The 14,058-nt window shown below is 48.9% G+C and overlaps 1 protein-coding gene across 8 annotated transcripts in view; it reads left to right on the forward strand.

The window, feature by feature from the left end:
- Positions 1–262: 262 nt before the first annotated feature.
- RTN4 (reticulon 4) overlaps positions 263–14,058 on the forward strand; it is a 64,082-nt gene continuing 50,286 nt past the window's right edge. For 2 of the 8 annotated variants that reach the window (XM_069768863.1, XM_069768865.1), the window contains exons 1-2: positions 266–760; positions 7,088–7,123. In XM_069768863.1, the coding sequence (XP_069624964.1) occupies positions 391–760; positions 7,088–7,123 (406 nt within the window). In that variant the 5' untranslated portion in view covers positions 266–390. Of the gene's footprint in view, positions 761–7,087; positions 7,124–14,058 lie in introns of all 8 variants that reach the window. The other 6 variants (XM_069768866.1, XM_069768868.1, XM_069768861.1 and 3 more) reach the window with 5 other exon arrangements.

A 14,058-nucleotide genomic window follows, 5' to 3' on the forward strand; every position in this document is an offset into this window, starting at 1 on the left:
GGCGTCGGGCAGCAGCAAAGAGGAGCAGCGGGTCCTGTCTGTTACCATGACGACCACCATCTTTGAGCGAACTCGTTTCTTCATTGGCTAGGTAAGCCCTGAGGCCCCACCCCTGTTAGCTTTCTATTGGTAGAACAGGTCGTCAGTCAAGAGCTTGTAGTCCCGCCCAGTGCCGCGGCTGGTTGGCTCCTGGCAGCCTGGGTGGGGCAGCAGCATCCCCGCCATGTTGAGGCTCCGGGCAGAGTGTGAGTCACCAGGGCGTGGCTGCGCCTCCTCCTCCCCCCTCTGTATTGTTATCGCTCCGGTCCCCTGCCGCTCACACGGGTGGCGCACTTCTCCGCAGCCGGCAGCTCGCATTGTCCAGCCGGTCGTACCCGTCCCGCAGCCGCCATGGAGGACCAGTCCCCGTTTGTAACATCATCCAGCAGCTTTGGGAATGACTCGGATCAGCACCGAGGAGCGGAGGAGGCCAAGCCCCGTGTGCAGCCCTGGGATGACATGGACGACGTGCTGGACCTGACCGAGGGAGCGGGGCAGATGGCTCATCCCACCTTCTCCGTCTCCTTCCCCGGGAAGCCCGCGGCGGCGGAGGATGAAGAGGAGCGGAAGAGCTACTCCGACAGCCTGGAGCCGTCACCCGAGGAAGAGGAGCCCAGCAGCATCGGCAGCGACCTGCCCAGCGCGCCCCTCATCCCCAGCGCCCCCGAGGAGGAGCGGCCGGCCGCCCCGCGCAGCGCCCCCTCCAAGGCTGGCTCAGTGGGTAAGAGCCTGTGTGTATGTAGCCCATTATATGCCATCCCCAGGAGGGCTGAGTCACCATGCCAGCCTCATCTGCCACTGCCAGGAGTAGAGGGGAAAATGGCTGCTTTCTTCTAAGGAACAGCGCCACCCTTGTCTGCAGGCTGTGCCTGGTATTGCCCCACTCACCTCCTACAATACCAGACACACTGCATGTACAGGTGCAGCCACTCCCATAGGAATGAATGGAGCTGCAGAGCATGTGATCAGGCACACAGGGGTCTTCAGAGCTCTGATCCAGGATCAGTGGGGTCTTTGGCTGTTGGACCCCATCTATCGGGAAGTTATCCCCTATTCCATTGATCAGGATAACGTCCAAACTGTCAGAATACCTCTTTACATTACCCCCCTGCCCTCCACTCGCCCCTGCCTGCTTGGTATTGTGCTCTGGTACAATGATGGAGATGTGGTACGTGTCCGCTGTTCTGATGCGATTATTGGGGGGGGGGGGGCAGCTATTTATGGGGGGTGGGTACCTTATCGGATGGCTTCCTATTGGCTCATGTCCGCCAGTTCTGTATTGTGTGTGGGCAGAGGAGACCAGATGTGGCAGACACCAGGTATCTCTTCCAGATGAGGCGGGCCTGCCGTGTGCCCACCTGCTGGCATGCAGGGTGCTGCCCCTCACCCTGTGTCTAATCACTATATCTAGCTTTCTACCTTGCCTGCTCTTGCTTTTTGGTCTGACGGGTGGAGTGTGGGCTGTGAGTGTGCAGAATAGAGATGATGGGGTGGGGTCTGATGTGTGCCGGCTGCTGGGAGAAGCCTGATTCACGGCTGGAGAAGTGTTGGGGGGGGGTGCGGAGTGTCAGGCGACCCACTCCCCCCCCCCCCCCATCATGTCCCTCTGGGTATACAGTCACATCGTCCCTGCGTCACATAGTCCTCCTAGTACCGCGCCACGTCTGGCGTCCTGTGTAGCCGACGTGCTTCTTCTACTACTGATTGTCTTTGTTCTTTATATCTTCTCTTAATATAGAAAGTACATGAGTGCAGGGGTTCTCTCATCTGAAGGGCAGCAGCCAATGTGCCTGAGACTGGCCTGATGTTTGGGAGGAACTTGTCAAGTATATTGACCCTAAACCACCGCCATGCGGTCACTCAGAGGACGGATAGCTTTCTGTAGATGGCACTCCCTAAAATGGGCCTTAAAGGGTTATTCCGGAAGAAGAACTTTTCTAGATGAGTGGTGTTGCACTGCTGAGGTACAGCCGATCCCTAGAATAGGGATTCTGCCCCACATTTGCATGGAGCGGTGGTCAGGCTTACATGCCACCTCTGTTCATTCTCCATTGGACAGTTCACAGTAGTCGGAGTCGTCAATCTGGATGTGATCTGTTCTTCGGATCGGTAAAAACTACTCATTGGAACACCTTTTTCTAAATGGACAAATGGTTATAAAATAGACCATATGTAGCTGTACAGAGCCAACATGGGGTCCTGGGTCAGGTGGGACGGCACATGGACGCTGAGGTGTACTGGTCTCTGGTACTTGTCCTGTGTTTCTGCAGCTGCCTTGTATAACCAGGATGGCTCCTGAGGGGACCAGGACCACCCCCTTCACTCTACAGGTAGTGTGGTCTTCGTTACGCGCTAAGGCCCATTTGAAACGTGACCTCTTTAGTAAGTTGAGTCCACTCTTTATTGAGGTCCTTGCACTGTAGGCCACTTTCTCATGGGGTGTCCTATAGCGCTAAACGAGGCTTCCAGACCTCCACTTTCACGTTGCAGACACCACTCCAGTTAGGTGCCTGACTCTGACTTTTCTGCCTCAGCAATTACCTCTGCTATGAGAGTAAGGGGAAATGATTGTCGGGACACGTCCATCCTAGTGACGGTTGAGGGATTTACAACTTTCAGGAAAGTGGACCCTCAAAAATAACAAAGCGGGAACTTGCACTCCCCGCTGCTTCTCGGGTATCGGCATTCTGGCTGCCGCGGTGACGTCACGTTGATGGCGTACGTCACCTCTGTAGCCAATCACAGAGCTCAGCAGCGTGAGCCATCTACAGCTTCGGAGCTCCGTGATTACTTGCAGTGTAGATGCATGCCGTTTTAGGTATTTTAGAGGATGTTTGCCTTGGCGGACTCTGCGTGCCCCTCTGACCCAGGGCAATATTGCCCCTGTGTCCAGCTGGCAGCAGAGCTTCTCCGCAGATCAGCTTGTCTGATGTGAATACATCTGCTCCATCGCGGCGGCCGCGCTCACCATCACAAGACCTGAAATACAATGAGAGCTTGTCTCTACCAGATTCTTACAGCTTAGCGTGTCATGTTGTCAGATGCGCATTTCTTATTCCTCCAAAGAGGTGAAATAGACACAAAAGGCCGCTCTTCTGTGCTCGGTACCCCGCCTAGATGTGCAGTCAGGTCGCTAATCAGAAATCTATTTCGATGGAAGATACTGACAGATGTAAAGAAATTAGCACTTGTATGGAGCACGGTAATCTCAAGTTTTGACTTGTCAATGGCCACAGTGACTAAATATCCCACTTGGCCATGGACCACTATATCTCAGATTTGGCCACTATCATGGCTGTCCATGTTCGTGCAAGCATAAACCTTCTGTATATCAATTAGTGGGCTAGTACCCTGCACCCCACCCACTACCACCCCCATTCTTCATTCTGCTACATCTTACTACTGATGTATCTGAGAGGATCAGTTCTATAGGGAGTGTGGGGGCCGGTAACGTCACAAGTTCATCAGGTATTGTACTTCTCGAGACCGGGGCAAGTAATGTCTCTAGATATCGTCTGTGGTCATTACAGTAGGGCAGGTGAACGATCCGGCCTTACTCGCTATGGCCACGGGTGGTGATGTCACATGTACAAATATCTCCCTCCTCGCTTGTGCAAGTGGCCGTTATTGTGGACCTGACATTAGGACAGGGGCACTGTACCTGTTGCCCACTCACGCGTTTCTAGACGTTGAGTTTCCGGGCCCTCTCACCACCTGATGCAGAAGCTAGTATGGCCACATTACCCCTTTAAACTTTGGCACTAGTGTCACATTTCTGGAGACATTGACTGCCTTGGCCCCGGAGATGGGCTCATCCGTGACATCTTATATATTGCATTGCAGCACGTAGCCCATCTGTAACTGAATATGACATCTCACCGCCATATTCCTTCTGATACAGTTTCCAAGTAAACATTTTAGCTAATGAGTTGGCACAAGGCGGCCTAATGTTTGCTGCACATGACTAACGCTGGCTGAACTTTTGGTGGCCTGGCGTCCTCTGGTTACTCCGGGGTGTTTCTGTACATGACAGTAATCCCTTTAGAGAAAGCCTTTTATCATAGCTAATGTGCAGTTTTCATACAGTTTCTCAGAGATCCTTCTACTTATGTGAGTGTACAAAGAAAACCCTGTGAAAGGACGGCGCCTACATTGTCAGGTTACGGAAGCCATTACACCTCCTGCTCTGCTTTTCCTGAAACAGCTGCAACCCATACACGAACCTCTGCTGAAGCCAGTACCCTAATCTGCTGTCCCGATAGTCCCACAGATGTAGAAGGAAATAAGGTTTGGGGGTAGAGATTTCCAATATACTTAACTATTATTGGAGGAGGTGAACCGCCAGTGTCTTATACCCCTGCCAGAGGACACTGGTGACCCTAAAATGTATGGCACAAGTGATTATGTGGCTGTACTTGGCACCTCTGCCGGAAATCGGGCAGTACTGAAGCATGAGAACTGGAACTTTATGGGGTTGAGATCAGTAATGTGTATAGTTTAATATTAATTGCATTTCTTGTCCTAGATAAAAAAAAAAAAACTTTTAAACACAACCAGTAAGATGATCCATGCTATCTGGCCCGTGGGAATGGGAGACCGGCTCCGTTATTGCTGATTATGTATGTGAAAATCTACTTTAAGATGGCAGCCAGGGGCGAGGTAACTAAAGGAACAGTCACAGAGGTATGGCCCCTCCAGCTAGTGACGGGGTTCCCCCTATAACACCTCTGGGGACAGACCTGTCAGTCATGCAGTTCTGTCGGCTATAAATTGATGGAGACATACTTCTCTCACTAGTAATCTGAGTCTCCTCTCCCTGGCCCTCATCTTTAAAGTGTGTTTTCTGCAGCCTTTTAGAGTAAAACCTACATGTCTGCTATGGGTGATCGGTTCCCTGATTTGTGCTGCCCATGGCTATAAAGGCACAGATGATTGGCCTCGGGGAGACCAAAACATCCAACACCGCGGAGACACCATCACGTGTTTCTCAACGCAGTGATTCCAGAACACTGCCCCCATCCCTTATGGGAAATATGCAGATGCATGTAAAGAAGCTGCGGAGACACCATCACGTGTTTCTTGACGCAAGCAGTGAATAGCCAGGCCTTTCCCCGGGAAGGAACAACCACGGGAAGGGCAGCATCCTATGAAGGAAAGCCACCTATGCCAAGCATGGTATCCATCCACAGACAGCTGTTTCAGGGTTTTTGCCCCTCATCAGTGTGGAGTAGGAATCTGGCTATTAGGAGCAGTGCCTAGTAAAAAGGCTATAAAGGCACAGATGATTGGCCTCGGGGAGACCAAAACATCCAACACCGCGGAGACACCATCATGTGTTTCTCAACGCAGTGATTCCAGAACACTGCCCCCATCCCTTATGGGAAATATGCAGATGCATGTAAAGAAGCTGCGGAGACACCATCACGTGTTTCTCGACGCAAGCAGTGAATAGCCAGGCCTTTCCCCGGGAAGGAACAACCACGGGAAGGGCAGCATCCTATGAAGGAAAGCCACCTATGCCAAGCATGGTATCCATCCACAGACAGCTGTTTCAGGCTCGTCAGCATGGACCATCTGACAGGTTACCTTTGAGAACTTTCTAGGTACATTGCCGGTACTTTGCTTTTCAAGCTAATTTTGAAAGCATCTTTTCTAGACACAGAAGTACATCCTGAGGAGTTGGCTGCCATTTTGTGATCCTCATCAATGATCTTCAATGCAGGATGCATGTCACAGATCTGAAATATGCAGCCTTTGGCTAACTTTGTGCTGACAGCAGGTTTTTTTCCTGGTTTGTGCTCCAACACTTGGTGTATGACATAGCATTTCTTGCCTAGGAACATTGCTTCAGACATGGGGGAGCATGTGGCCTTCATTTTCTGATGTCTGTACTACAATAGTTATGTGCCCATGTTGTGGAGCATCTGGGCCAGACGAGCCAGTCCTGAGCCCTGGTATCATGCGTGTCCTGAGCCCTGTTGTCGAGGTGTTGCATGGGGGGTATGGAGATGTGGTGGGGGGTCGGTGGGTGCTCGTGTTCGCTGGCCTGAGATTGCTTGGACCAGGGCTCATCCCACTGGGCGGGGGTAAAGCGCTGTGGCAACAGTGGAGGTAACTACAAGCTTGGGGAGCTGACACAGCAGTGAGGTAGGTGGCCAGGTGACCTGTTTGTCCCAACCTAGATTCTTCAAACGTATGCTTAGGGCTCAGGTGACCGGTGGGTCCAAATCCTGGCTTCCCCAAAGTTATCAAGGGGTTCAGTGATGGTTGTTGGAGCAGATCTGTATTCTTTCAGTTGGGGCCGTGGACCCCTAAGCTGGCATCCTGTAGAATGTCAAGTCTGTGTCCCTCGTGATGGAGCCATGATGTCCTGGCTGCTGCTCTCCAGAGTTTCTGGCTGTGATTTTGTAATGAGGCTCTGATTCTTTCAGAAGGATAGAAAATCCCTTTTTATTCTCACTTCTGTGGTTCAGATCATGAAGGTGGGATGAGTTTAACTCTCATTGTTTGAACATTTAATCAGTCTTCATAGTTCATCATTTTCTGTTTTGTAGGACAACAAAGTAGCTCTCCTTTTTACAGTGTGTAACCAACATGTTAACAAACATCTATTTTTCAAATACTTTGTGTCCCTGTCATCCATGATATCCGACAATAAGGTACAACAAACATCAACTCAAGTCAACGATAAAGGCACATACGAACAATCGTATGTTTCTTGACCAACCAACGATAAACAAACTCAAGTCAATATAAAGATAATGTCTCCTAGCCTACTGAATTTACAAATTAAGATTAAATGCTGTAGTCACAGGGGGCTTCCTCAGTAGTAAGGGAGTGTAGGGGCTATTTTGGAGTAGTTGACGCCTGAGCTCATACATTCATGTTTAATGTTACACCTCCGCTCTCATGTTCCCAGTGTACGCACAGACATTATATGCATTAGCCGGGCGGTGGCGTTCATAGTAAATCACGTCTTTAGGGCTCAGTGTCTGCTTTCACCCTCATTTGTCTGTTGTCTGACTTGCATCTTCTATTTTGTTTCCAGGGTATACATTTTTAGCACAATATCTTCGAGGAGAAGGTAAAGTGGAGATGATAATGAGAATATTGCTGATCATCCATAATTATGTCCTACAATACAATCACTTTATTGGCCATTAAAGCTAAAATACAAGGACATTTCTGATGAACTAGGAGCTCCACCATTGGAGCTTGTACCAGTGAATGGGATGAAATGTGAGAGCGGTCAGGAGACTTCCTCTCCTATTTCAGCCCTCCATCAGGAAGGATCCTTCATTCATGCAGGGGGAGAGGATTTGGCAAGTTCTAATAATTGTACATTTAAGGCTACGTTCACATGAAGTCTTCAGGCTGTTTTTTTTTTTTTTTTTGCAGCCTTCTTATTAGACAATGCTCAGTTTGGAGCAGATTCAATTAGGATCCTACGGTACTTCAAAGACGTGTTTTTAAGGGATGTTTTTGAGTATCTGCTCCAAAAACCCCAGCGTGAACAAAACTTACAGGGAACCTTTCCCCCCCCCCCCCCCCCCTGGCGTTTTTAACTAAAAAAAACCACCTTGTGCAGCACTATAATGCTGCATTCTGACAAGGTGGCTTTTTAGTTACAAACTTCTGCACACGCTGAAATAAACACTTATAAAATGTGCCCCCACATACCCTGAAATCATCCCGGGGCGGGACTTTTCTTCCTAATTAGATGCAGCACAGCCGTCACTCCAGAGCTGCGTGCGCCGGGCGCCACCTCCTCTTGCTGCATTATCGTCCCGGCGCCCGCGCTGTAAGTACGAAGAGCAGCACAACTGCGCATACCCGGAAAAAAAAAACTTACAGCGCAGGCTTCGGGGACAATAATGCAGCAAGAGGAGGTGGCGCACGCAGCTCTGGAGTGACGGCTGTGCTGCATCTAATTAGGAAGAAAAGTCCCGCCCCGGGATGATTTCAGGGTATGAGGGGGCACATTTTATAAGTGTTTATTTCAGTGTCTGCAGGCCTTTGTAAGGCTACTTTCACACTAGCGTCGGTATGGGCCCGTCGCAGTGCGTCGGGCTGACGTACTGACGCATGCTGTGAAGTAAAAGCACAACGGGGGCAGCGGATGCAGTTTTTCAATGCATCCGCTGCCCCATTGTAAGGTCCGGGAGGAGGGGGCGGAGTTCCGGCCACGCATGTGCGGTCGGAAATGGCGGACACGACGCACAAAAAAAGTTACATGTAGCCTTTTTTGTGTGCCGACGGTCCGCCAAAACACGACGCATCCGTTGCACGACGGATGCGACGTGTGGCAGTGAGTCGCTAATGAAAGTCTATGGAGAAAAAACGCATCCTGCGGGCAACTTTGCAGGATGCGTTTTTTCTCCGAAACGACGCATTGCGACTGAGGCCAAACGACGCTAGTGTGAAAGTAGCCTAATTAAAAAGCCACCTTGTCAGCATTAGTGCTGCACAAGGTGGCTCTTTCAGTTAAACGCCTGAGGGGCTGACAAGTTCCCTTTAAGTCCCTGTTGAAATCTGTGTCATGGCTTGCATTCATAGCGCAAACCGTGGTGCAGTTCTTGTACCACTGGCCCCTATTGACTTATATTGGGGTTGGCGGGGTTTTGTCTTGGGGTCTGCAGATTTGATGAGGCTTTTCCTTCCATCAGATAGACTATGCAAGGGAGACTTCCGAACAAGCATCTGATCCAAACGTTATCTCGATAAAGGACTAAGGCCCCCTTGACCCTCATCAATGGATCTTTTACTATGTTTGTGTGGAGATCCTTTGAGTCACTGGGATCCCAGTAACTCAATGTGCAGCCACCTGTTAAGTAACAGAAGTAGGTTTAAAGAAAGCACTATGGGTGCAACCTGTCACTAATCCCCACCCCAAGAATGCTCTTCACATCTGACAGATCAGTTTTTAATAAATTTCAAGGAATCGTAAAGGATCTTGTTGACCAGGGCTCTGTTCACATCAGTGTCAGGTTCCTTTAGCAATGGAAACTGACAGTTAAAGGGGACACTGTCACCTGAATTTGGAGGGAACAATCTTCAGCCATGGAGGTGGGGTTTTTGATTCACCCTTTCCTTACCCGCTGGCTGCATGCTGGCTGCAATATTGGATTGAAGTTCATTCTCTGTCCTCCGTAGTACATGTCTGCACAAGGAATTGCCTTGTGCAGACATGTACTACGGAGGACAGAGAATGAACTTCAAACCAATATTGCAGCCAGCATGCAGCTAGAGGGTAAGGAAAGGGTGAATCAAAAACCCCGCCTCCATGGCTGAAGATTGTTCCCTCCAAATTCAGGTGACAGTGTCCCTTTAAATCTACAGCTACCGTGGGAGGATCTGCCAGAAGAATGCGCTGGTCATGCAGGCTCCATGACATGGATATTTAGTATGTAAATGTAAAATTTTACCTGCCAGGGCTCCAAAGGAGGATAATTGTCCCACTGCATTTATCTGGTAGTGGCGATAACCATAGCCTACGAGAATGAAGAAAAAAAAACTGAGTATTATAAGAAGTCATTAGCTTGTATTTTAGGATTAATGGCCTTTTTTATGTAATTTTTACAGAATCTAAGGGCTGAAATCTTCTGGATAAATGTGCTGTGCATTTGGCACAGCCGTTCTGGTACATGTGGGTGTTAATTACTGGCAAATTGGCAATCTAACAAATGTTGTCCTCCTTGTGATTTTACTGATTCAACCCCCCCCCCTTTCCAGACCTCGTTTATAATTTCCTTCATTTAAGAAAGCAAATCTGATATGCTGAAATGGTGTGTTCTGGTGAAATCATTAGTATCGCAATATATGGAGGAATCTGATAGCGGATTTCTAGAGAGCTGAACTGACGTGATCGTACCTGGATCCAGCATCCTGTTATCTGACAGGTGAAAGTTCTCCATGTCCTGTGTCCAGTCACCTCTGAGCACTGGTCATCGAGTATCGACTGGTCATCCAAAGACTGGTCCTCTTATGTCACGCTACAAATATAAGAAAAATAGATACCTGCTAATCTTTGCCGTTGGCATTTGTTTTTTTCCATGACTTGACTGTTTTTGAGGCATCGGGTTTTGTGGGGCATATACTTTTTGTTTTAATTTCTTTGAGCAGCCATAGAGTTGTAACAAGCTCAGAGGGGATTGGTATGTAATATTGGTGGGTGCTAGTTTTTAAGTTAGTGCGACAAAGCGCATGGGACGTAAGTAATAATGTTATATAATTACAGGCAAAATGCCCAAGAGTTACATCCCATGCCTCGTAAGATGTTCGTTCCTCACGTTCTCCATTTGACAAGCCAAGACCACCATGATTCTTCTTCAATCCATGACTCCTCTCTACTTATTTTATTACTTTAAGCTGCTTTTTTTTGTGTGTTTTCCTGCTGCTACCACTAACACTGTGCCTGCTGTGCTCCCTAACACCCTATAATTCTGTCACCATTATCTATGTTGAATGCGAATTGTAAAAAAAAAAAAATGTTGCAATGCCGTTAGTTTCCCAGAAACAATAGTACCATGCACTTACTGCCTTCAACTATAATGGTGTCAAATTGTCCAAAGTGCCCCTGAGAGTAAGTGTCTGAAAAAATAATTGTTACGCAGATGTTCCCTTTAGTCAGTAATAGTGCCACGTAATAGCTTTACCAACTAGAGTTCCTCCTAATCGTACATTCGATGTCCCCCTCACCCCCTCCAAATAATTATGTGCCAGAACTGTGCGTCCATTTCCTGCCTGTGCTTCCATGTTGTGGGGTTGTAGTGAGTTGATTTCCTGTGTGACATGATGGGTTGTTTCCAGCCTTTCCTCACAATACATCCTATAGTCTGCGTCCTCTTGTCTGTGGTTGTCCAGTTCCCATAGTCCACATTCTCTTGTCTGTGGTTGTCCAGTTTGTCTGCTTGTGAGACTTCTATCTCCTTCAGTATAAGTTGTGTAATATGGTGATTTTCGGATTATGTAACTGAGCACAGTCACACGTCGCCCTTAGTCCTATGAGATGACACCATTGTCCTTTCTAACATTCTCCGACAATGGCCTCTGTTATGTGCGCAAAGAAATGGCCAAATCTAGAATAAATCACAAGTGAAATGTGGCCCATGGCAGCTGTCCGATTACTAAGCCATTTCCATTTAATTCTTGCTGCTTTTTTACCCCACGTTCCCCACAACCATCCGACATGGGCCCTGCTGCTCTGTTCTTGACCCTCCTGTGGTGGTCCTTAAAGGGAACCTGCCAGGAGGAATTTACTAATCGTAGTGATATGGCTGTATAGGCCTGACGTGAAAAAGTATACTTTTTTACCCTTCGCCACGACAGCACCCCACATGAGAGAGAGGGATCCGCCCATAGGAACAGGAAACCTACAGAATAAAAGGAGGCGGTCCCCTCTCCTCCTCAGTTTAGGTTTCCTGTTCCTACAGGGACCCGGCTTACCTACAGATGAAGAGGATCCCTGGGCCATGCACCCGCCTGCGCCGGTTTCTGTGGGAACGGCAGGGGCTGCGGTACCAGAAGCAGCGGCGGGGGAGCCCCTGCTTGCAGCCTCCCCCCTCGTCTGGCCAAACATCCACGGTCCGGGTCCGGTCACCGTAGGTCCGGCCGGCACTGTGAGGACGCGCGCGCTGCAGCGGCCGGCTTAATAGCCTCTGGCGGCCGCATGGTGGTGAGAGCGGCGCGTCTAACCCGGAAGTCGCGGGAGCACTTCCGGGTTGGTCCGGGGAGGCAGGAGAATGGGCGGCAAGTTTAAAAATGCAGCGCTAGCGTCGGGCCGGTGTGTGTGAAATGGCTTCACCGGCCGACGAAGCGCACCTGCCCGCAGTGCAACAGCGCTCTCCCAGCAGGGAGAGAAGCACGAGGAGCAGCACAAAGAGTGGTGGCCGACCTCCAGAGAAGAGTTCTACCACCAAACGAATTCCGCCTCCAGAACCGGTACCTGTCAGCTTCACTGGGTGAGTTTTTGAAAGAGTCTCTTCCTATATGCTGATATATGTTCCTCCTGTATCCTTCCTCTAGACTAAGAAAAGGACACACAAATCTAAGCATAAAGAGTGTGCTTTATGTACGCAGCCCCTCCCGGATGATTATGCCAAAAAACTGTGTGCAGAGTGTATCATGCAAACTCTACGGCAGGAAAATATCATGACTCCCTCAGATGTCAGAGCTATTATCCGAGAAGAGATGCAGGGTTTGGCGCAGACAAGTAGCGCCAGTACCCGTCAGCCTAGCAGGTCCCGGTCTCCGGTTAGTTCGGAGTCAGAGGGTGTATGTATTTCTTCAGACGAAGAGGGATCTCAGCCGAGCTCATCCGAGACTGAAGGGGGACTTTGTCTTCCCAACAGTAATGTGGACAATTTAATAAAATCTGTCAGGAGCACGATGGGGTGCCCAGATGGGAAAGAAAAGAAATCAGCACAGGACATAATGTTTGCGGGGTTAGGACAGAAGAAACGTAGGTCCTTCCCCGTCATACAAACCATCAAAGATATTGTCAAAAAGGAGTGGGACAAGCAGAATAGAGGGTTTTTACCATCATCCTCTAAAAGGCGCTATCCCTTCAGCGATGAAGACCTAAACACCTGGTCAAAGGTGCCAAAAGTTGATGCTGCGGTAGCCTCCACAACCAAACAGTCGGTCCTACCAGTGGAGGATTCAGGGGTCCTAACAGACCCGCTGGACCGTAAAGCAGAAGCTTTACTAAAGAGGTCATGGGAAGTCAATACGGGGGCGTTCAGGCCCGCCATATCTAGTACCTGTACTGCAAGATCTCTACTAGTATGGACGGAGCAATTGGAGGAACAGATTAGAGGCAAAACTTCGAGGGAATCTATCCTGCTGAAATTGCCTCAAATTAAAGAAGCAGTAGCATTCCTAGCTGATGCCTCAGTGGACTCGCTACGTCTTGCAGCCAGGTCAGCCGGCCTAGTCAACACAGCCCGGCGTGCACTCTGGCTAAAGAATTGGAAGGGGGACGCACAAGCTAAAGCAAAACTTTGTGCGATTCCCTGTCAGGGTGAGTTCCTTTTTGGGAAGACGCTGGATGAACTCCTGAATAAAGCAGGTGAAAGGAAGAAAGGCTTCCCTAACCAGTATCTTCCATCCTACAGGAGAGCCTTCAGGAGACGCCCCTTTACTAGGAACAAGCCGCTTGAACAAAGAGAGCGATGGGAGTCGAAGGACCCAAAGCAAAAAGGTGCCTTTTTTAGCGGGTCCCATAATCCGAGACGTAAATACCGCTAACCAGGAAGTAGGCGGCAGATTAAAATTTTTTCTTCCCCAATGGGGACAGATAACATCCAGCCAGTGGATTCTGGACATTGTGCAATACGGCCTTAAATTAGAATTTGATCGAATCCCTTGGGATTCCTTCATAATAACATCTCCAAAAGGTCAGGACCAACAGAGGGCTCTAGAAATAGAGATCCTATCTCTTCTATCTAAGAAAGTCCTGATTGAAGTTCCCCAGGATCAAAAAGGGAAAGGGTTCTACTCCCCTTTATTCCTGATTAATAAACCAGATGGTTCATTTAGAACCATCATAAATCTTAAAAAATTAAATTCTTTCCTGCGTAATCATACCTTCAAAATGGAATCCATTAGTTCTACCATAAAACTCTTATTCCCTAGGTGTGTCATGGCCGGAATAGACTTAAAGGACGCCTATTACCATCTTCCCATACATGCCGAACATCAGCAGTACCTAAGGGTAGCAGTCACCCTGGAGGGAAAGGTTCGTCACTTTCAATATGTTGCAATGCCATTTGGGCTTTCTATGGCTCCCCGCGTCTTCACTAAGGTGATACTAGAAGTGATGGCTCATCTACGCCAACGAGATACCTTGATAATACCCTACCTAGATGACTTTCTAGTGGTAGGAAGCTCTGCACTTCAATGTAAAACTCGTTTATCTAATACGATCTCGTCCCTACAGGAGTTAGGTTGGATCGTCAACTTCGAAAAATCTCGGCTGAATCCAGAAACCGTTCAGACATTTCTAGGAATCCAGCTAGA

The sequence above is a fragment of the Ranitomeya imitator genome, chromosome 5, assembly GCF_032444005.1.
Source record: "Ranitomeya imitator isolate aRanImi1 chromosome 5, aRanImi1.pri, whole genome shotgun sequence".
NCBI classification, from domain to species: domain Eukaryota; kingdom Metazoa; phylum Chordata; class Amphibia; order Anura; family Dendrobatidae; genus Ranitomeya; species Ranitomeya imitator.